Here is a 23,609-nt window from a genome sequence, read left to right as displayed (position 1 = left end):
ACACGCTGCTTTGTTTATGAAAGTTGTAAACATACCCATATCTCAAGCTGAACAAAATGACCAATCGTGATGGTAGATATTTCAAAAATTATGAACACTTTTAACTATGTAGGTCACTTTGAGCACATATTCCAATGTGACCAATGACCTCGAGCACATGGAAATGTAATATAGATAGTATGCGCTTGGCTAAGAAGCTCACAGCATTGCCATCCGGAAGTCTAACGGACGCAAAACTATATTTAACCATGAACGTTTATAGTCTGGATAATACAGTTTAGTGGGAATTACTCATAAACCTGGATGGCAAACAAAAAAAAAAATTAAAACAACAATTACAAACACCTGAATGACGTCAACTTCGTTCTATCTAAAAAAAAAAAAAGATCAACTAAAAAGTTATCTTTTTCTGTACGTGTGTTGTATACCATTATATTCATTGCCTTCCATACGCTACACACGCGTGTGTGCATCATTGACAACATCGGGTGAACGAATCGCATTGTTCATTCATTATCATTTCCCTATCGGGATTACGGTGCTTTATCCCACGATAATCATTGGCTGACACATTGACATTCAATTGATGTACATGTGTGTATTTTGTCAATTTATTTCCAGGTTTATGCTCACTGTTGATTGCGTGACGTGTTGTTGGTGAGCGCTAGTGGTGGATGGATGGACGATAGCGTTATAATTATCAGTGTCAATGTGATAAAAATACTTGGAATACTCTTATTCTTATTTATTGTTGTTGTTGTTGTTATTATTATTATTATTATTATTATTATTATTATTATTATTATTATTATTATTATTATTATTATTATTATTATTATTATTATTATATTATTATTATTATTATTATTATCATTATTATTCATTATTATTATTATTATTATTATTATTATTATTATTATCATTATTATTATTATTATTATTATTATTATTATTATTATTATTATTATTACTATGATCATTACTATTATTATCACCATCATCATTTTTATCACTATTGCTATTTATCATCCCAAAAAACTCAGTCTACCTCGACTGGGGATCAGAAGGTCTGAGGTTCGATCCCCAATCAAGGTAGACTGATTTTTGGGTTTGTTTATTTCCTGTATTTTTCTATCTTGGTTTGTCTGGCACCTTTCATACACACTGACTTGTTCCCGGTTTCTTAATTTGAATATTTAATTTGTTAGAAGTGTGTTGTAATAGATTAACCGTGTGTTACACATTATGTAATGTGTAGTCATTGACACGGGGGGGTGTTATTCTATAATGGTTACATCATGCCTTTTGGAGTACGCCGGAAAGACAAAGTAAAAACTGAACGGTATGAAATGTTTTATATATCATTATTAAATAATATAACAATTTCTAGATTATGTGTGGCTATGTGGTCTTGTGGTATGACACTCGCTTTCGGACTTGGAGATTCCAGGGTTCGAGTCCAAGCTCTGCGCGGCGTATCGTTGACTCTGTGGAAAAAGCGCTTTACTCACACATTCTCTCATTCTCGTAATCAGGTGAAAAATGAGTATCTGGCAGATTACAGCGTTGTCCCTGTCGGGGAAAGAAATTCAATATCGCCCAACAGGCGTTAAGATAAGTGTTGCTGTGGCTTGGGACCTCTTGTAAAGCGATTTGAGCACTCTATGTGGATATTTCTCTATATAAATTAAGTTTTGTTGCGGTTTTTGATAATTGGGCTAGATTTGAACTAGTTGCTATTTTTAGTATATATATATATATATATATATATATATATATATATATATATATATATATATATATATATAATTATAGTTACTTACAGTACTGTAGAAGAGAAGTAAACTATAATTCTACATGTATATTTATTTGCCACTCCTTTGGCATTAAAGCCGAGCACTTATATTTCGTGGTTTTTATCTTATACCCTTATATATATATATATATAATATATATATATATATATATATATATATATATATATATATATATAATATATATCGCCCAAATTGTAAACGGGCGAGGTAACTTGCTCAAGGCCACACAGCGCAGCCTAGGTGATCGAACTCTGTATCTTTCGGATACGAAGCAAAGACCGTACCGCTGAGCCACGCTGCCCCCCACGTCGCAATGATGAACCTTCAATAAACTTTCTTTTCTTTTTTTAAAATTTATTTTTTATTTTCTTTTTCTTTGTCTGACAGATCAACTCTGATTGACAACGCCGATGACAAACAGGACATCACACTTGAACCAAATGCCACATCATATGGAGACACCACCACCGCCGCTACCACCCCGACCACCAGCTTGGTGGAGTCCGAGAGTTCAGACCCTAAGAGCGGGAGTCCACAACCGGAAAAACAAGAAATTCCTTTCTCCAAGAGGACCATTCTGAAGAACCTCTTTGTCGGGTGTATTTCCTTCGTCTTTCTATTCACGGCCTTCGGGGGCATCTCGGTTCTTCAGACTAGTCTACACAGAGAAAAGGGTAGGCTAAATGACACTCGCTTTCGGATCGGAAGGTCCTGGGTTCGAGCCTCGCTCGGCGCATAGTTGAGTCCTTGGAGAAGGCTCTTTACTCACATTCTCTCACCGTACTCAGGTATAAAATGAGTACCTGGCCGTTAACACCGTTGTCTCTGTCCCAAAAATTTGTAATATCGCCTGACAGGCGTCATGTATTGTCCTACATGTTATTTGTTGCTGTTGGCCAGGGACCCCTTGTAAAGCGCTTTGAGCACGTTTAGTGGATATTGCGCTATATAAAAGCTCAAGTTTTTTTGTTATTTTTAAATCCAACATGTACATATATTCAGGTCTGACATCCGAACATCCTTTTGGGCCTAGTTTAACTTTTATGTAATGGACAATATTTTGTGTCATTTCTAGAATTCTGGAGATATCCATTACAAGAACGAACCAAAAATAAATTGGGTTATCAGACCTGCAAATAAGTGCACGTCGGCTTAATCCAATGAAAATTATATCTCAGTACGTTAATGCCATTTCAAATTAAAATAATTTTTTTTTCAATTTTAAATTGTAAAAATTCCTTTATTCATCCAATAGGGGAAAATAATCATTTAAATTGTGCGCCTATATGGTATTGTGGTATGACATTCGCTTCAGATCAGAAGGTCCTGGGTTCGAGCCTCGCTCGGCGTATGGTTGAGACCTTGGAAAAGACTCTTTACTCACATTCTCACACCGTACTCATGTGTAAAATGAGTACCTGGCTGTTTACAGTGCTGTCTCTGTCCGAAAAAAAAAATTAATATCGCCTAACAGGCGTCATGTCTCGTCCTACATGTTCTGTGTTGCTGTTGGCCAGGGACCCCTTATAAAGCGCTTTGAGCACATTTAGTGGATATTGCGCTATATAAAACGGCTCATTTAGATTTGTCTTTAGGCTCTATTCCAAGGGAAGACTGGAATTGTGGGGCTATGTAGTCTTGTGGTATGACACTCGCGTTCGTATCGGAAGCATCACACTCCAAATGCAACGTAATATAATAGGGAATGAGATTAGCGGAAGAGTAGCGCCCCTTGATTGGACGTCACCCATAGTCTGTGACGTCACCTCGCGAGGACGAGAGACGCATGCGCACAACCAACATGACGTTCTCTCTCTAATAACTTTTCCGCCGGTGATGTCACAGACTATGGTGACGTCCAATCAAGGGACGCTACTCTTCCGCTAATGTCATTCCCTATATACTTTGTAATAGATTCACCACAATGCACCTCACAATGTATATTTTGCCATTGAGATAGGTGCAATTTTTCAGTATTGTGAAGACTGATTTGTACAATATAATTATATAGATAGTTCGAAGTTGACGTCACTCAGGTCTTTGTTATTTTTTTTTTTTTTTTTTTTTTTTTTTTTTTTTTTTTTTGCCATCCATCCGCGTTTATGAGTAATGCTCACTGAACTGTATTAACCTGACTATAAACGTTCTTGGATACACACAGTTTTTTGTAGTGGTCCGTTATATTTCCGGATGGCAATGTTATGAGCTTCTTAGCCAAGCGCATACTATCTGTATATATATATATATATATATATATATATATAATTATATATATATATATATATTATTTATATAAGTCCTTCAGAGCCATTGGGCCCATGGAGCCAGAAGCTTATCCGTTTCTGTAGTGGTTACGGAAAATAGCAATTGCTTGCTTCCTTATGATAGGACGCTAGTCATATCGCAAAGTACTTTCCCATCCAAACCGTAACAGCCTCGCTACCATAACTGCTGGTGGACGAGGGGAGGGGGGTGTTCATCAGAAATCTGGACTGTACCCGGATCGATCTTGGTCCTCTACGTGTGAAGCGAGTGCTCTACTGCTGAGCTATCCAGACCCCTTGAGCATTCGGTGTACAAGCTTAAAAGTAAAAGTTGAAAAAGCGTATGCTATTTTTAAAAAAAAAACTATAGTTGAAAAGCACACTCCATTTCACACGTATATTATATTTCCATGGACTCCATCTTTTTTCCATCCTAAGGCATCGGGTTGGCCAGGGACCCCTTATAAAGCGCTTTGAGCACATTTAGTGGATATTGCGCTATATAAAACGGCTCATTTAGATTTGTCTTTAGGCTCTATTCCAAGGGAAGACTGGAATTGTGGGGCTATGTAGTCTTGTGGTATGACACTCGCGTTCGTATCGGAAGCATCACACTCCAAATGCAACGTAATATAATAGGGAATGAGATTAGCGGAAGAGTAGCGTCCCTTGATTGGACGTCACCCATAGTCTGTGACGTCACCTCGCGAGGACGAGAGACGCATGCGCACAACCAACATGACGTTCTCTCTCTAATAACTTTTCCGCCGGTGATGTCACAGACTATGGGTGACGTCCAATCAAGGGACGCTACTCTTCCGCTAATGTCATTCCCTATATACTTTGTAATAGATTCACCACAATGCACCTCACAATGTATATTTTGCCATTGAGATAGGTGCAATTTTTCAGTATTGTGAAGACTGATTTGTACAATATAATTATATAGATAGTTCGAAGTTGACGTCACTCAGGTCTTTGTTATTTTTTTTTTTTTTTTTTTTTTTTTTTTTTTTTTTTTTTTTTGCCATCCGCGTTTATGAGTAATGCTCACTGAACTGTATTAACCTGACTATAAACGTTCTTGGATACACACAGTTTTGTGTAGTGGTCCGTTATATTTCCGGATGGCAATGTTATGAGCTTCTTAGCCAAGCGCATACTATCTGTATATATAATATATATATATATATATATATATATATATATATTATATATATATATATATATTTATATAAGTCCTTCAGAGCCATTGGGCCCATGGAGCCAGAGCTTATCCCGGTTTCTGTAGTGGTTAACGGAAAATAGCAATTGCTTGCTATCCTTATGATAGGACGCTAGTCTATCGCAAAGTATTTTCCCCCAAACCGAACAGCCTCGGCTACCCATTAACTGCTGGGTGGACGAGGGGGAGGGGGGGGGGTGTTCAGAGAAATCTGGACTGTACCCGGGATCGATCTTGGTCCCTCTACGTGTGAAGCGAGTGCTCTACCTGCTGAGCTATCCAGACCCCTTGAGCTATCGGGTGTACAAGCTTAAAAGTAAAAGTTGAAAGCGTATGCTATTTTTAAAAAAAATATATATAGTTGAAAAGCACAGCTCCATTTCACGTATATTATATTTCATGGACTCCATCTTTTTCCATCCTAAGGCATCGGGTCCATCAGTTTGTCTCTAATCTACGCCAGTATTATCTTCTCCTGTTTCCTGCCAAAATTCCTGATAGCCAAACTGGGTTGTAAAGTGACGTTGGCCATGTCAATGATTGGCTACATCTTGTATATAGGAGCAAATTTCTACGCCATTCAAGGTAAGTAAGTAGTTCGTGTTCGCATTAGAAAAATAGACCTTAATTCTATAGATAGTTCGAAGATGACGTAACTCAGGTCTTTGTTATTGTTTTTTGCCATCCGCGTTTATGAGCAATGCTCACTGAACTGTATTAACCCGACTATAAACGTTCATGGATACACACAGTTTTGTGTGTTGGTCCGTTGTACTTCCGGATGGCAATGTTATGAGCTTCTTAGCCAAGCGCATACTATCTATAGTAAATAACATCGCTTTGCTCGGCATAAAACGGCGTTATCGGGCGGTGGTTAAATTAGATTTAATGATTAATGACCAATCTATTCGTAAGGACTCGGGATAACGTGTAAACTTAAATGTTTATATAATGTGATCAAGAAAATCGTCTGATAACTAGCCACATATTTGGCGGTATTAAAGCAATAACAATGATCAGAGAGAGGTCTATATCATTCACCTTATTGTTTATAAACAACCAACTATGTTTGTCCGAGCACGTGTGAAGGTTTGTCACAAATTTCATGTTTTGATTGGTCAAGAATCTACTGGTTCGTAGCTGGTTTCAATGTCCGACCCAGGCCACCGTTGTTGTTTTGTTTGTTTTTGTTTTTGTTTTTTTGTTTTTTTTTGGGGGGGGGGTTTGTTGTTAAAAAAGAAATTAACACATTCTCACTCTATATTTTTTCAGCTACCATGTTCACTGCCGCCATTTTCGTCGGCATATCAGCATCACCGTTGTGGACGGCAATGTTTACTTATCTTACCCAGATTGGGGTGTGGTATGCCAAATTAACTAACCAGGATAAAGAAATCGTTATTCATAGATTCTTCGGCATCTTTTGGCTTTTCACCCAATCGTGTGAGTAAAACGTGAAAAGATCTTGATACTGAATTTACATTAACAAGAAATAATATTGTACTCTTGTGAAGGATATAGGAATTAACATTATGCCATCTCTCTCCCTAAATCATTGAGCTTTATATAGCGCAAAATCGACTAAATGTGCTCAAAGCGCTTTACAAAGGGTCCCTGATCAACAGCAACATTTAAAATTCAGGACGGGACACGACGCTTGTTAGGCGAAATTACAATTTTTCGGACAAAGACAAAGCTGTTTAACGGCCAGGTACTCATTTTACACCTGAGTTCGGTGAGAGAAGGTGAGTAAAGAGCCTTTTCCAAGGGCTAACTATGCGCCGAGCGCGAGGCTCGAACCCAGGACCTTCCGATCGGAAAGCGAGTGTCATACCACTAGACCACATAGCCGCACATCACCATCATCATCATCATCATCATCATCATCATCATCATCATCATCATCATAGCTTGCCGCTCCAACACTGAACCCACTCCACAGCACCTGTGGAGCAGACTCTCAGGTCATGGTCAGTGCAGCTGGCCCATCCTGGCATTCTCTAAGGATATGCTCCATCGTCTGCTCTGGCCATCCACATGTACACAAGCTAGTCTCCCTAAATAGCAACGCGTAGTGATATCATGTTTACAATTATATTTTGTGACGTCAGATTATCAAACGTCAAATTTCACTAAAAATCAGATTCTTTAAAAAGAAGTATCATTTAAATGTTTTTGAATATGTCTTGTATTCAAAGATGACGAAATAGGAATCGATTGAGGGGTAGAATAAATTATTTCTTACACTCTTTTGTTTTTTAATTCGAAATTTGTTCCCAACGCGTATAGTCGAAAGCTTGTGCAGTGGTTGGGAACACGTCTGGAATTCCAATAAGCAAGAGTGTAAGAATTGTATATTGTCCCAATGAGAGCGATCTATATTCATGTTTTCGTCCAACCAAGTCATCGATCACATGATTTGTTGCTGTCCAACGATTGGATATTTCTTAACAAATGTAAACGCACTGCTTTGTTTACAAATGTTATAAACATACCCATGTGTCAAGCTGAATCAAATGACCAATCGTGATGTTAGATATTTAAAAAGCTGTGAACACTTTTCACTAAGTGGGTCATTTTGAGCACATATTCCAATGTGACCAATGACCTCGAGCACATGATGGAAAGTTAATATAGATCATGTCCGTTATCGGGAACCTCTGTGGTGTAATAGTAGCACGTCCAACCGGTAATCAGGAGGTCTGCGGTTCGATACCCAGTCGAGGAAGACTGATTTGTTTGGTTTTTTTTTTGTTTTTTTTTTTTTTTTTTTGGGGGGGGGGTGTTTTATTTTCTTGTATTTTTCTTTCTTCCTTTATCTGGTACTGTTTCTTACATACTTATTTCATATCGTTAATAGTGTACAAAGAATGATATCTACACTAAGTTTAAGAAGGCGAGGAAATAAAATTAAACAATGCCAAATGTTTTGTATTACCCGACGTGTACTTATTTGCAGGTCTGATAACCCATATTGTTAAATGCTCGTTGTTATTATTATTGTTATTATTATTATTATTATTATTATTATTATTATTATTATTATTATTATTATTATTATTTATTATTATTATTTATTATATTATTATTATTTTATTATTATTATTATTATTATATTATTATATTATTATATATTATTATTATTATTATTATTATTATTATTATTTATTATTATTATTATTATTATTATTTATTATTATATTATTATATTATTATTATTATTATATTATTATTATTATTATTATTATTATTATTATTATTATTATTATTATTATTATTATTATTATTATTATTATTATTATTATTATTATTATTATTTTATTATTATTATTATTATTATATTATTATTATTATTATTATTATTATTATTATTATTATTATTATTATTATTATTATCATTATCATGCCAGGTTCTGTCTGGGGCAACCTAGTCTCATCCTTGGTGTTCAAACCCACGCCAAACCACGAGAATGCAACATCCGTGGACAACCCTGTTTGTGGAGCACAGTTCTGTGGCGGTGGCGGTGGAAATGCCTCGGCGAATTTTGAACAGGACAAAGATAAAGTAAGCAGCTCGGCCTTCCTGGAATTTGAAATTTTTTTTAAGGGATTATAACCACCATTTACTGGGTGGGGTTCCTGACCTCCCTTAGTGGGAAGGGAGGCACTTACTGTGTCTTCTATCCCCTTATATATGTTTTCCAACGTGCTTTCTGTCTTTGTCTTGGAATTAGTTTCGTCCTGGCCCTGAGAGTGAAACAGTCAATAAATATATAGTGAGTTTTGGGAGATGTTTTTTTTTCCCATGAATCATCTCTCTGTTATGCATTGTATTATGTTTTGTATACTATGATAGATGATTTGTAAACAGCGTGGGGCAGCGTGGCTCAGCAGTACGGTCTTTGCTTCCTACCCGAAAGGTACCGAGTTCAATCACCCGCCGCTGCGTTGTGTGGTCTTGAGCAAGTCACCTCGCCCTAGCTCACTTTGCGGCGCTGCTCTGCGGCTGACGCCTGGGTTATTCCAGTCTTCCCTTTGAATAGACCCTAAAGACAAATTTCCCCTTGGGGATGAATAAAGGGAATTAAACATTTGAGTGTGTTCTTCTTAGTAGAGACCTATGCTTGTGACTGGGTGAGAATTTTAGGTGATCTCAAACAAAGTACTTTGATCGTGTGCTCTTGGAATCTACATCTGTTTCCTATTTGAACCAATTCCCCTTTATCTTGCTTTTTCTTGAGTGTTCTAATTGTAATTCTAGAACTTTTTACTATCCCATTTTCTTCCTTTTTACTGGCGCTGATATGACCTTAATGTGTTTCAAGCGCCCTAAGCCCTTAAAAACAACAAACAAACATTAAAAGTGACTGTTGTAGTGATTTTTGTAGTAAAATGAATGAACATGTGTGATACCAAAAAAAAAATTATTGTAAAGCTCATCTGGCCTCTATTTGTGGATTCTATTGTGTCTGTCGGAAAATATTGTAATATCTCCTCGCAGGCATCATGTCTCGTCCAAATGTTAAGTGTTGCTGTTGGCCAGAGACCCCTTGTAACAAAGCGCTTTGAGCACGTTTAGCGGATATTGCCCTATATAAAAGCTAAACATTTTAAAAAATTATTTTTTTAGACAATAAATAATATAATCAGTTAAAAATTATGAAAAGCAAAGTTAATGCAGCTGTAAAGCGATTTGAGGTTTCTTCATGGTATGATAGAGCACTCAACAAATACAATGTATTATATTATATTATATTATATTATATTATATTATATTATATTATATTATATTATATTATATTATATTATATTATATTATATTATATTATATTATATTATATTATATTATATTATATTATATTATATTATATATATTATATATATTATATATACAGAGGTCATACAACAACTTCACTTCCAGTAACATTGAATCAAGATCTCAAAAAATATCAAATGCATTAATAATAATAATAATAATAATAATAATATAATAATAATAATAATAATAATAATAATAATAATAATAATAATAATAATAATAATAATAATAATAATAATAATAATAATAATAATAATAATAATAATAATAATAATAATAATAATAATAATAATAATGCAGTTTTTTATAGTTAAATGCATTGAGAAAAAACAACCAAAGAAATGATTTCAACAACACAAGGAAACATCCAACTGCCTCATCACCTTAACACACATGATGGCATTCTAACGCTAAGAACACTTGCACTAGACAGAGATTTGTGGAGGCAGATTACTAACTGGATAATAGAAACAGACTGACAAACTCGAAGTGACGCACACATTCACGGCAAGCGTCCATAGAGACTGCGCAGTCATATTCATTCATTATGGGAAAACTGTAAAAATGTGCTACCCATAACGTTAGCGGGTGGTTGGATGGGAGCATCACCCTTGAATCATATACCTATGATGTTCGCATGGGTGTACGATCCGATAGTGATGTCGTTTCTTCTTCTCTTTACTAGCCTATCCTGCTTCTTTGGTTTGTGATTGTATTTTTGACAGGGGATATTTTTTTTTTCTGTAAATCTTCTGCCTGTTTGTTCTTGGTTATTTATAATTTAGCTTATGATATCTTTAGGTTATGATTTTGATTTACATTTGTACTATTTTTGTTAGTGTTAGATTGCTTGTTTTTTTTTGTTTCAGCGGTCTCTCATATAACCTCAATTGTGTTGGAAGAGACCTAAAGCAACAAACAAACAAACAAACAAACAACATAACGTTATTTCTTTACAACTATATTCAAAATACTTAAAGTAAGTAGTCCCTCTGAGCCATTGGGCCCATTAGGCCGGAGTTTATCCGGGTTTCTACAGCGTGAAACAGACAATAGCAATTGCTTGCTATCCTTTATATAGGACGCAAGTCTACCGCAAAGTACTTTCCACCAAATCTAACAGACACAGCTACCATTGCTGGGTGGACAAAGGGGAAGGGGGGGGGGTCAGAAAAAGCTCGACTACATCCGGGATCGATCTTGATCCCTTTGCGTGTGAAGCGAGTGCTCTACCAACTGAGCTATCGGGGCTCCTGCCCCCCCCCCCCCCCCACCCCAAATACTTACCTTCTTCAATAAATATTAATCTGATAGAAATGTCGTCTGTCAACCCAACTATCGAAATTCTTTCGTAAATAACAAACATCATCATCATCATCACCACCACCACCATCATCATCATCATCATCATCATCATCATCATCACCATCATCACCATCATCATCATCATCATCATCATCATCACCATCATCATCATCATCATCATCATCATCATCATCATCATCGTTGCCTTTTACACCCTGGGTAAAGGTATAGGCCACAGACAAACAGTTTCCATCCTTCTCTATCCTGGACTATGCGGCTATGTGGTCTTGAGGTATGACACTCGCTTTCGGATCGGAAGGTCCTGGGTTCGAGCCTCGCGCTCGGCGCATAGTTGAGTCCTTGGAAAAGACTCTTTACTCACATTCTCTCACCGTACTCAGGTGTAAAATGAGTACCTGGCCGTTAACAGCGTTGTCTTTGTCCGAAAAATTGTAATATCGCCTAACAGGCGTCATGTCCCGTCCTACATGTTAAATGTTGCTGTTGACCAGGGACCCCTTGTAAAGCGCTTTGAGCACATTAAGTGGATATTGCGCTATATAAAGCTCAATCTTTTTTTTTTATCCTGACCTAACTTTTTTTGATCCCGTTGCATGTCTTATCACTTCTCTGTATATCAGCTTCTTTAATTCTTCTCCCTTTCGGCTTTGTCTGTTGTCCTTCATAAATTCTGTCATTGCCGAATCTCTTCGGTCGCCCAAGCTAAAAAAAAAGGATTTGATCTGTCCGTCTGCGTTTCTTTAACGGTTTGAGTTTTACGGAAGGGATGTTAACCCTTCAACAACCCCCAACCTGGAGGACCAGGTGACTCAAAAAGGGGGAGTCACACACCATTAGTCGCCTTTTATGACACGCTGGCTTGGCGTTGGGCTATTCTTGCACCCTCTCAGTTGAGGGACTCCGCAATGAGACAATACGCACCCTAATGAAAATTATTTTTTATTTAAATTTCAGGTGTACACAGCTCTGGGCATCTACGTGGGATGTTCCATCATAGCCATGTTGATCGTCGCCATTTTGATGGACCCGATCACCCTGGACAACGAGGACACAGAGGAAAACAAGAAACTCAACCCCAAGCTGTTACTGGCCACCATCAGACACCTTTACAAATCTCCTATACAGATGATGTTGGTGGCCATTACCATCTACGGGGGGATGGAGAAAGCTTTCTTAGGGGGTGAATTCACACAGGTAATCTAGGTCACAAAGGGGATAGAGTATTCGCTGGAATCTAGAACGCTCTAAGGAGAAGCCATAAAGCGTGCTTGAATATGAGCGATGATAATGATAAAATACGGTACCCAACTCCTGCATGCCGTATTGCAGAGCGTGCTAGAATTCGGTGAGTACTGTATAATATCCGTGGATTGTATCCACAGGAAGAAAATTAATATGTATATTTTAGAGGAAACGAATTAGTATTAACACCCCAATAGGGAATAAGATTAGAGGAAGATTAGCGTCACTTGATTGGCCTCAATGGTGGAGAAGTTATTTGTAAACAAACCAACTACAAGCCAAGCGCTCCAAATAAAAAATTTAATTTAAATATTTCTGTACAAAAAATGCATATTATAATCAACGTTATGCATTTTTAAGAGGGTTAAGAACATTGTGAGAGTTTCAATGTAAAGACGACGTCTCACAAGAAATGAGTGCTTCATGAAATAAAAATTGGATTTCGTGCAGCCTTCCCAGGGAGTGAATAAAGCATTTTAAACCACATTGTGCAAAACAAAATATCAAAAAAGAGCTGTAGAAAGTTTCCTTCCACCCTCTGAAAAAAAGCAATAAACCACTCACCTCAACTAAGGTCTGTGTTAATTATTTTTAGTGTAATATTTTGATGAAGACGGGAGTGGGGATTTTTTTCATCAACAAATCCATTCAGAATTAAAATTTCTTTAGGACTTGACCTCAGGGTTAATTTGTCTCATGTGGAAAAAAAAACATCTCTAGAGGAAAATGATTACGTTCAATACATTTTGCTTTTTGTCCTACTCGCCCCCCGCCCCAGGCGTACATCAGCTGTTCCCTGGGTATATGGAATCTTGGCTACGTCATGATCTGTTATGGAGTCGTGAGCGCTCTGTGTTCTGTGGTCTTTGGAAATCTCGTGAAGTATTTTGGACGCATCCCATTCTTCGTGTTATGTAAGTTTTTTTGGAGGTTTTCTTTTGTCTTTGTTTTGTTTTTTGTTTTTTGGAAGGGGGGAGTTGTTTGCATGTTTGTTTGTGGTTTTTTTTGTTTGTCTGTTTTTTTTTGTGTGTGTGTTTTTTTTCTTTTATGCTTATGTAACTCACCTTCTAAAGCTTGTATCATTTAGGGGCAAAGAAGGAACTAAAAAATTAATTTGTATTCTAAGTTATATCTAATATCAATTGAATTTTAGGCCTTGTGTGTTTTAGGTAAAATAAATGTGGTCGTTTAATCTGCACAAAAATGTTTGATTTTGTAAGTTTTATTTACTTTACCTAAAATTTACTGCTATGATTAGAGTTTTTTTTCATGTCAATCCCTGTCAAATATCGCGAGAGAGGTTTCATACATACATTTTGTAATAAACGACGAATTATAAGTCAAATGTTTCTTTTCATGGTTTGATTCTAAGTCAAAACAGTAGATTTCTGCTCGCCAATTACAACAGCTTCGATTTCAAACCATTGAAAAAAACATAGAGCAGTTTTACATAAATTTTCTCATTAATTGAGACGTCATAAAACTCGAGTTTTTATATAGTGCAACATCCACTAAAAGTGCCCGTAGCGCTTTACAAGAAGGTCCTGGGTTGGAGCCTCGCTCTGCGCATAGTTGAGTCCTTGGAAAAGTCTCTTTACTCATATTCTCTCATCGTACTCAGGTGTAAAATGAGTACCTGGTCATTAACAGCGTTGTCTATGTCCGAAAAAAAATGTATTATCGCTTTTCATGCGTCATGTCACGTCATACATGTTAAGTGTTGCTGTTGGCCAGGGACCCTTTGTACAGCGATTTGAGCACGCTTAGTGGATATTGCGCTATATTAAAGCTCATGTTTTTATGCTGATAATAACAAGAAATGATGTGAGTAGAAAAGTGCCAGAATACAAAAGAGATTAAAACTTTTCAGCGATTTGGGATTCGAACCCACGAGCCACGAGCCGACTTGTCTTATCTTATATTTTCTGTTCTCTCGTCCACGTCAGTGTTCCTGGTCCATGGAGGTCTCCAGATTGTGCTCCTGTTGTGGGTGCCCAGTAAAGATGACGTTATCCTATTCTACGTGTACGCTGGTCTTTGGGGTGTCGGCACTACAGTCATAGCTACACAGCTGAATTGTAAGTAATCTGTATCTCACAGTGTCATATCTCTAGACCACATAGCCTCACAATTGGATTCAACAGTCTGATGTCACGTCAGCCCAGCAACCAGCAGCTTGGTTCTAAACAAAGAAAATCTGAACTTTTTTATTCTTCAAGCTGGCTAGAACTTTTCATATGTCTTGTGATCAGAATGTATAAAAAGTCAAAACATGATCAGATTTATAATGTTTTTTCTACTTTTCTGCTCGTCGGAGAAGTATTTCATAAGGGCGTCCACCATTGTACTGATAGTTTAGAACCAGTTACTAAGTTACTGTGCGTCATTACGAGGGTCGTGACGTCACGACTGTTGATTCCTATTACGCCCTTTCGCATATTTGGCTTTGTCCAGTCACAAAAAATAGGTTGAAATTTATTTGTAGCCGGAGTTTTTCCCGGTTTCTATAGCGTGAAACGGACTATATCAATTATTGCTTACTACCCCTTTGGATTGGACGCTAGTCTATTACAAAATACTTTCCGCTAGATCTAACAGACCAAGCAACCCAATCACTGCTGGGTGGAAGGGGGGGGGGGTCAGAAAAAAAATTCTCGACTTCACCTGGGATTGATCTCGGTCCCTTTGCGTGTGAAGCGTGTGCTCTATCAACTGGGCTATCGGTACGCCTGATACCCTTGTAGGTATGAGAAGACCTGCTTATCTTATATCTTCTTCTTCTTTCAATGGTCAAAACTTATTATCATTGTTTTTAAATGATAACTCAGCATGCAATACATTTTCATATCAGCACTTCATCCAACCAGCTTTTTAAAAGAAAAATATAAATCTTGACCACGCTGATAATCCTAAAAGGAAAACTGCCAATTTCGTTGGGGAGAAAAAAAAACGGGAGGGGGATTAATATTTTTTAAACTAATAATATACAGTTACTTGTAGGGATGTTACGTGTTGCTGTTGGTCAGGGACCTCTTGTAAAGCGCTTTATTCACATTTAGTGGATATTGCGCTATGTAAAAGCTCAAAAAAGCTCGAGATGTCGATAAAAGAATTCTTACATTCGTAAGTTTCGATTTCCGAGCTCCTTTCACATGCGGTGCTCCCAATACCGTGCCAGTGCTTGGAACTTGTTTTGAATCCTGCAATCCTATAGGGAATGAGGTTAGAGGAAGAGTAGCAACCCTTGATTGGACGTCACCCATAGTCTGTGACGTCACCGGCGGAAAAGTTATGAGAGAGAGAACGTCATGTTGGTTGTGCGCATGCGTCTCTCGTCATCGCTTCCGAGTACGGTGAGAGAATGTGAGTAAAGGGCCTTTTCCAAGGATTCAACTATGCGCCGAGCGAGGCTCGAAACCATGACCTTCCGATCCGAAAGCGGAGTGTCATACCAAAAGACCACATAGCCTTAATCCGAGATGTTCAAATATTTACTTTGATCTTAATTAATTTTGATTTTATACTTCTTTTTCCACAGCTTTATACGGGGAATTTTTCACAGAAAACAGCGAAGCAGCTTTTTCCAACTTCAGACTATGGGAGGCTGTAGGATTCGCCGTATCGTACGCGTACAACAGCGCTCTGTGTACGGATGTCAAATTGTACATCTGTATGGCTCTGCTGTGTCTAGGGATGATGGGATACGGTGCTGCTGAGGTCACGTTCAGACGAAACAAAAGACGCAATGCGGAATCTCCCCAAAATACGACGGATAAGGTTATAAACAGTAAAGAATGATGGAATTTACAGTCAATGCGTGCGGTTATGTGGTCTTGTGGCATGACACATATCGAAAAATCCTGGGTTAGAGCCTCACTCGGCGCATAGTTGAGCCCTTGGAAAAGGCTCTTTACTCACATTCTCAGGCGTCGTGTCTCGTTCAACGTGTCACGTGTTGCTGAAGGTCAGTCTGATTATGGGCTTGATTTGATATTGTTGTAATGGAGAATAAGTGATAAATTAAGATGGAAGAACTCCAGTTATAAGATAAAGATGAAACAGTGTCAGACAAAACAGAGAGAGATAAAAACATACAAGAAAAAAATTCCAAAATATTAGTCTGCATCCCCCCAGTTGAGACAGACCGTAGTCATCGTTAACATTTAGATAGTTCAAAGATGACGTCACTCAGGTCTATGTTATTGTTTTCTGCCATCCGCGTTTATGAGTAATGCTCACTGAACTGTATTAACCTGACTATAAACATTCTTGGATACACACAGTTTTGTGTGTTGGTCCGTTATACTTCCGGATGGCAATGTTATGAGCTTCTTAGTCAAGCGCATACTATCTATAGCCTGACACAAAAACCCGCTAGGACTTACAGTTTGACGTCATTTCTTAGCTTTGTGCAGCGTCTAGTGAGTTGTCGTTAGTAGAGCTCAAGGAAACAAGTGATCCCATTGGTTGAACTTTTTAATACAACTCACGATTTGTATTCTTTTTTGGCCAAGACTTGTCTTTTGACTTCAATTGTTGGTCAGTGTCAGGCTATAAGTTAACGATGGCTACGGACAGACTGAATATTTGGGATTGTTTATATCTTGTGGGGTTTTTTTTTCTCTGATTCATCTTTATCTTATACCCATTCCTGCTCCTTAATTTATCACTTATTCTCCATTACTTCTTCTCCATTCTTCTTCTTCTTCTTCTCCTTCTTCTTCTTCTCCTTCTTCTTCTTCTTCTTCTTCTTCTTCTTCTTCTTCTTCTTCTTCTTCTTCTTCTTCTTCTTCTTTCAGCAAATCCAGCATTTTACAGTTGCCATAATTACTGCCACATCTCCATGCATCTCGGTTCATAACATCATCTTCCTTCCGGCCCAGTTCTTTCATATCGTCCTTTACCCTATCCAACCATCTAGTTTTTGGGCGTCCCTTTTCCCTCTTTCCCGCGATTTGTAAGTCCAATACTTTCCTTCCCACGTACTCCCTCTCTCGTCTCTTTACATATCCGAACCATTTCAATCTATCTTCTCTCATCTTTATCGATATATTCTTCACTTCCGTCAACCTTCGAATTCGTTCATTTCTCAATTTATCTTTTCTTGTCAAGCCAAGTGACCATCTCAACATCCTCATTTCTGCCACAGAACTTCTTTATCTTGTTTCTTTGTCGTAGCTGCTGTCTCTTTTCCACACAACTTTTCTGGTCTTACAACAGATCTATATATTTCCCCCTCTGCTTTGTGGAAATTCGTTTGTCACACATAACTCCAGTGACCTTCCTCCAATTATTCCAGCCAACCTGTCTGGATTCTCTTCTTAACCTCAATCTCAACTTACTTACTTATCCGAACCAGCGACCACCTGAGCTCTAGCCCTTCGGTCTTGTGCCATGACGTAGACGTTAGACGTCTTTTGTAGTTGTTCCAGGTGACTATAAAGTTTGTTACTGATGCTTGTATTTGGTGGGAGGAATGTGCATCTCAGGTCTTCAAGAGGTTGACATTCAAGCAAGTGGTGTGTTACTGTTTCATTGGGGTGTTGACATAGGGGGCAGGAAGGGGATGTGTCTTTTGTAATTTTGCTTAAATGGTTGTTGAGCGGTATGTGTTGTGTTCTTAGTTGAAAGATAATGCTTTGCTGGTGTCTTCTGAGCTTATTTAGGCAATCAGTCTTTACAAACTTCCATCTCAAAAAAAATCCCAAAATATTGTTCTGCATCCCCAGTTGGGACAGACTGAATTTTTGGGATGGTTTATTTCTTCTGGGTTTTTTCTCTCTGCTATTTCTTGTGCTCCTTCCTCTAGATCTTATACCCGTTATTTGGGTTATCAGACCTGCAAAAAAGTACATGTTGGTATTTAAACCAAAAAAAATAGATTGAGCATTTATATAGGCAATATCCACTAAACGTGCTCAAAGCGCTTTACATGGGGTCGCTGACCAACAGCAACACGTAACATATTGAACGAGACATGACGCATGTTAGGCGATATTACATTTTTTTCCGACAGAAACAGCGCTGTTAACAACCAGGTACTTATTTTACACCTGAGTACGGTGAGAGAATGTAAGTAAAGAGTCTTTTCCAAGGACTGAACTATGCGCCGAGCCAGGCTTGAACCCAGGACCTTCCTATCCGAAAGCGAGTGTCATACCACGAGACACCATAGCCGCACATACCTGTTTTTGTTTTTTATTTTTATTATGTAGAATTGAGCTTTAAAAAACAAATTTTAAAATTGAGCTTTATATACCGCAATATCCACTAAATGTGCTCAAAGCGCTTTACAAGGAGTCCCTGGTCAACAACAACATTTAACATGTAGGACGGGACCATGAATTGATTATTATGGGTTATAATGAACGTTATATAAACTGAATAAGTCATTTTGTTGTTGACAGAGGGATGTGACTGGTAAAATCTGATTGGTTAATAATTCTGCATTTCGTGATTCTCTGTGAACTTTGAACAAGCTATGTGAGTGTGGCTGTTGTGGTGATTCTACTGTAGTCGAATGAATGAACTTGTGTGATACCAAAAAAACGGCGCTATATCAAATAATAACAATAATAATAATAATAATAATAATAATAATAATAATAATAATAATGATGATAATGATGATGATGATGATGATGATGATGATGATGATGATGATGATGTTGATGATGATGATGATGATGATGATGATGATGATAATAATAATAACAATAATAATAATGATAATAATGATAATAATGATAATAATAATAATAATAATAATAATAATAATAATAATAATAATTAATAATAATAATAATAATAATAATAATAATTAATTAATTAATTAATTAATTAGATTATTAACGCCCTTACGCAACGACACCATAAGATACCGTCGCCAAGGCATTCCATGAAGGAATATATAGATATAATCCATCAAACAAGATGTCTGATGTCAACGGGAATCACCCATGTTGTTCAGTTAGATATTTATGAAGCATTTAATGTAATGCGTGTTTAACAATTGTGTAGCATTTAAATAATTACGGGTATAACGAGTTTTTAATAAATTAATTATTTATGATTAATGAAGATATGGATGATTTATTAATGATTGAATATGAATACTATTATTATGAATGATATTATGAATGAATCCGAGATTTGATAAATTTCTTTATTTCTTATTTCCTATTTCTCCTATGTACTCTGAGAAATATACAGAAAATTTCCGACAATAAAGAAATGTTGAATTGGATTGCATTGAATGGTTTGCTCCAACGTGCACGTATTTTAAGGTCTGACATCCGAACCCACTTATGGGCCCAGTTTATCATTGTTGTAAAGGACAATATTTGCGTCATTTTTTTTTAGATTTCCGTTACAACAATGAGCCCATGAGGAATTGGGTTATCAGACCTGCAAATAAGTGCACGTCGGTTTAGACAAAAGTAAATAAGACAATCGCTATATTTAGATTTGCATGAAATCTGGATCATCATCTAGTCAAGTGGTCCTGCGTAGGACGTTGCTTCCCGAACTTTCTTGCGAAACAGATTACGGTTTTCCGCCAGTCTACTTTCTTGAGTTGTTGTCATTCCCAGCCATTCACATATATCTTGTTCCCAGCTTCTTGTTGGTCTACCTCTTCCTCTCTTGCCGTCTACCCTTGTCTGCAGAATGTGCTTTTCTAATGATTCGTGGCGAGTCGTATGGCCAAAATAGTTCAGTTTCAATTTCTTTACAGTTTGGAAATCTGGATACTTGATCTAAAACAGACCCCTCAAAACGGAATTATTTTTTAAAGCAGAATGTTCATCACTAATTGATTGTGACCGATACAATACCGGGAATTGTTTTGACCCGAGACCCGAAAATCCAATGATTCTACGGTGTCTTTCTCGAGGTCAATAATTTACCCATTTCGGCTAAGAATCCTTATTATCCCACCCCTCTCCCTAAATAGTAACGCGTAATGATATCAAGTTTACAATAATAATTTGTGACGTCAGATTATCAAACGTCAAATTTCACCAATATTTGATTTTTGAAAAAAGAACCATCATTTAAATATTTTTGAAAATGTCTTTTACTCAGAGATTACGAAATCAGAATGGATTTAGGGGTAGAATAAAATATTTCTTATACTCTTGCGTTTTGGAATTCGAACTTTGTTCCCAACGCGTACTCGCAAGCTCGTGCAGTGGTTGGCAACAAGTCCGGAATTCCAAAAAGCAAGAATGTAAGAATCGAATGTTATAACACCTTATTTTCACACCTAAGAAAATGTCAGAATACAAAAAGGCAACATTGAATGGAATATCACATCATCAATTATTTGTTTGTGAGAACCAACTATATCAGCAATCGGTCAGATATCACTATAATCACTTCGCGAAGTCCCAGGTTTGAGAGTTGCCAAGATGAGGGTCATTTTGTCAACCTCTTGAAGACCCGAGATGCACACTCCTCCCACCAAATCCAAGCATCAGTAACACACTTTATAGTCACCTGGAACAACTACAAAAGAATGTCTAACTTCTACGTCATGCCACAAGACCGAAGGCTAGAGCTCAGGTGGTCGCTGGTTCGGATAAGTAAGTAAGTAAGGGTCATTTAAATCGATCGATATTTGAAGGACGAGTTTCTGGCCAAATTTTTAAATATGGGTTTTTCCAGTTCATGGTAGTATAGACAATAGCATAAATGAACCAATTAAAAAAAAATGAAATAGCTAAATCCCCGTTGGACTCAGTCTTTGTGGACACACTGTGTCGTTTTTGTATGTTAATATTTGGTATTTCCATTTTAAGGCTGTGATTTGATTAGAAAATTGATATTTTCTGATTCAGTGAGATGAGAATGAGTAGACGACAGATTAAAATATGAATAAAAACATTGAAATGAAGTCTTTGTTTTAAATTTCTTCTACTTCTTCTTAAATGCGAGTCAACTAACTTCGAGGCGTTTGTGTGTGTTGAACCCGTGACCTCAAGGAGTCGGGGGAGAGGCTCTAGTTAGACTAAGGTTTGAAGCGACTTTATTGGGGTGCGGATAGCTCATACGGTAGAGTCACGATCTCCCTGGCCAGGCGGAGTTGTCGTACCAGTGCGGCTATGTGGTCTAGTGGTATGACACTCGCTTTCGGATCGGAAGGTCGTGGGTTCAAGCCTCGCGTTTGGCGCATAGTTGAGTCCTTGGAGAAGGCTCTTTACCGTACTCATGTGTAAAACGAGTACCTGGCCAGCGTTGTCTTTGTCCACACAAAAATTTGTAATATCGCCTAACAGGCGTCATGTCCTGTTCTAAATGTTACGTGTTGCTGTTGGCCAGGGACCCCTTGTAAAGCGCTTTGAGCACGTTTAGTGGATATTGCGCTATATAAAAAAGTTCAAAGCTCAAGTTCAGTAAGGTCGTGGGTTCGAGCTCCCGATCGCCGCCGCGGAGTTTTCATTCTGTTGTTTTCTGGCACTTTCCTACTCACTTCATTTCTTGTTGACGTTTCTATTGACACACTATGTGCTCCAATTAATTTTGTTGAGTTAGAAACTTCTATTAAAGAACTCAAACATGAGAGGGCAGCTGGACAAGATTGCATCTTAAACAAATTCATTTTCTATGCCCCAGTGCAAGTAAAAATGTTCCTATTAGAAGTATTCAATAAAATTGTGGATCTACAATTCATTCCAACATGCTGGGAGTCTGGAATCAAAACACCACTCACTCAATCCCCTCTGGGCCTGCTGGCACTTGAGGCGATGCAATAATTTTAAGGGGCAGCGTGGCTCAGCGGTACGGTCTTTGCTTCGTACCCAAAAGGTAACGAGTTCGGTCACCCGCCGCTGCTCGGTGTGGCCATGAGCAAGTCACCTAGCCCTAGCTCACTTTGCAGCGCTGCATTGCGGCTGACGCCAGGGTTATTCCAGACTTCCCTTGGAATAGACCCTAAAGACAAATTTCCCCTTGGGGACGAATAAAGGGAATTTTATTTTATATATATATATTTTTTTTTAATGCAAGGGATCTTCTTCTTCTTCTTCTTCTTCTTCTTCTTCTTCTTCTTCTTCTTCTTCTTCTTCTTCTTCTTCTTCTTCTTCTTCTTCTTCTTCGTCTTGTGGAAACCTCCAATATTGTCGAGGATCACTCCACAGTGATTTACATTTTAAACTTGCTAAAACTCTGCACATAATACTAATTTTAAAAAAAAAAATAGATTAAAAAGTCACGTTGTGAACTCTCGCAATCGCGTGAAGGAATGTTGGCAACCGTTTTCAGCCACTTCAGCTGGGAGGCTATTCCATAGTCGGGCAGTGGAAGGGAAAAACGAATACATGTGGGCGTCTGTTTTTGATGTTGGGATGGTTACTCTTGCTGTGTGTCCCCTCGTATTTCTTGTGCCGATATCTTTGATGTCGTTTGGAAGTTTAAGGCACGAATTTTTGTAGTAGATCTTGTGGAACAATTTAAGTTTATCTATCTTTCTTCTCTTTTCCAGAGGTTCAAGGCCAATCCGTTGTGATATTTCAGACGCACTTGAGAAAGGATCGAATGTGTTTGTGATGCGTCTTGCTGTTTTTCTTTGGATGTTTTCTAAGGTGTCGATGTTTTTCTTTGTATATGGGTCCCAAATTGAGCTGCCATACTCCAAAATTGGTCTAACAATAGTTTTAAAAGCAAGGGTTTGAGTTGTGATTGGGCATCTTTTTAAATTGCGGGTGATGTAAGCGCTTATCTCCACCTGGTCCTTTCAGCAGCTATTCTTGGGGCCATCTCGAGGGACAGACAGACCTCTCTGCTTTAGGTCTCTCTCTAATCAATGTTATGCATTTTTGTACAGAAATATGAAAAATAAATTTTGTATTTGGAGCGCTTGGCTTGTAGTTGGTTTGTTTACAAATAACTTCTCCACCGGTGACGTCCAATCAAGG

At 37.6% G+C, this 23,609-nt stretch overlaps 1 protein-coding gene across 1 annotated transcript; it reads left to right on the top strand.

The window, feature by feature from the left end:
• Nucleotides 1-662: 662 nt before the first annotated feature.
• LOC144977674 (protein unc-93 homolog A-like) lies at nucleotides 663-23,296 on the top strand. The gene is made up of 11 exons (XM_078923112.1): nucleotides 663-711; nucleotides 1,209-1,342; nucleotides 2,205-2,491; nucleotides 5,733-5,891; nucleotides 6,579-6,749; nucleotides 8,717-8,871; nucleotides 12,406-12,645; nucleotides 13,472-13,607; nucleotides 14,640-14,771; nucleotides 16,232-16,470; nucleotides 23,177-23,296. Exons 2-11 carry the CDS (start codon nucleotides 1,299-1,301, stop codon nucleotides 23,198-23,200), a joined length of 1,587 nt encoding a protein of 528 aa, XP_078779238.1. The 5' UTR covers nucleotides 663-711; nucleotides 1,209-1,298; the 3' UTR covers nucleotides 23,201-23,296.
• The last annotated feature ends 313 nt before the right edge of the window (nucleotides 23,297-23,609 follow it).

The sequence above is a fragment of the Berghia stephanieae genome, chromosome 7 (genome assembly GCF_034508935.2).
Source record: "Berghia stephanieae isolate SIO BIC M18660-M18661 chromosome 7, UCSD_Bste_1.3, whole genome shotgun sequence".
In the NCBI taxonomy this organism is placed as follows: Eukaryota; Metazoa; Mollusca; class Gastropoda; order Nudibranchia; family Aeolidiidae; genus Berghia; species Berghia stephanieae.
The sequence above is the reverse complement of the archived record's forward strand: the minus strand, read 5'-3'. Positions and strand labels throughout refer to the sequence as shown.

Coding starts and splice junctions, on each gene's coding strand:
- LOC144977674 (XM_078923112.1), top strand. CDS start 1,299: ATGCCTTTTGGAGTACGCCGGAAAGACAAAGTAAAAACTGAACG. Junction 2,492..5,732: donor TAGTCTACACAGAGAAAAGG/GTAGGCTAAATG, acceptor TTCCATCCTAAG/GCATCGGGTCCATCAGTTTG. Junction 14,772..16,231: donor CATAGCTACACAGCTGAATT/GTAAGTAATCTG, acceptor CTTTTTCCACAG/CTTTATACGGGGAATTTTTC.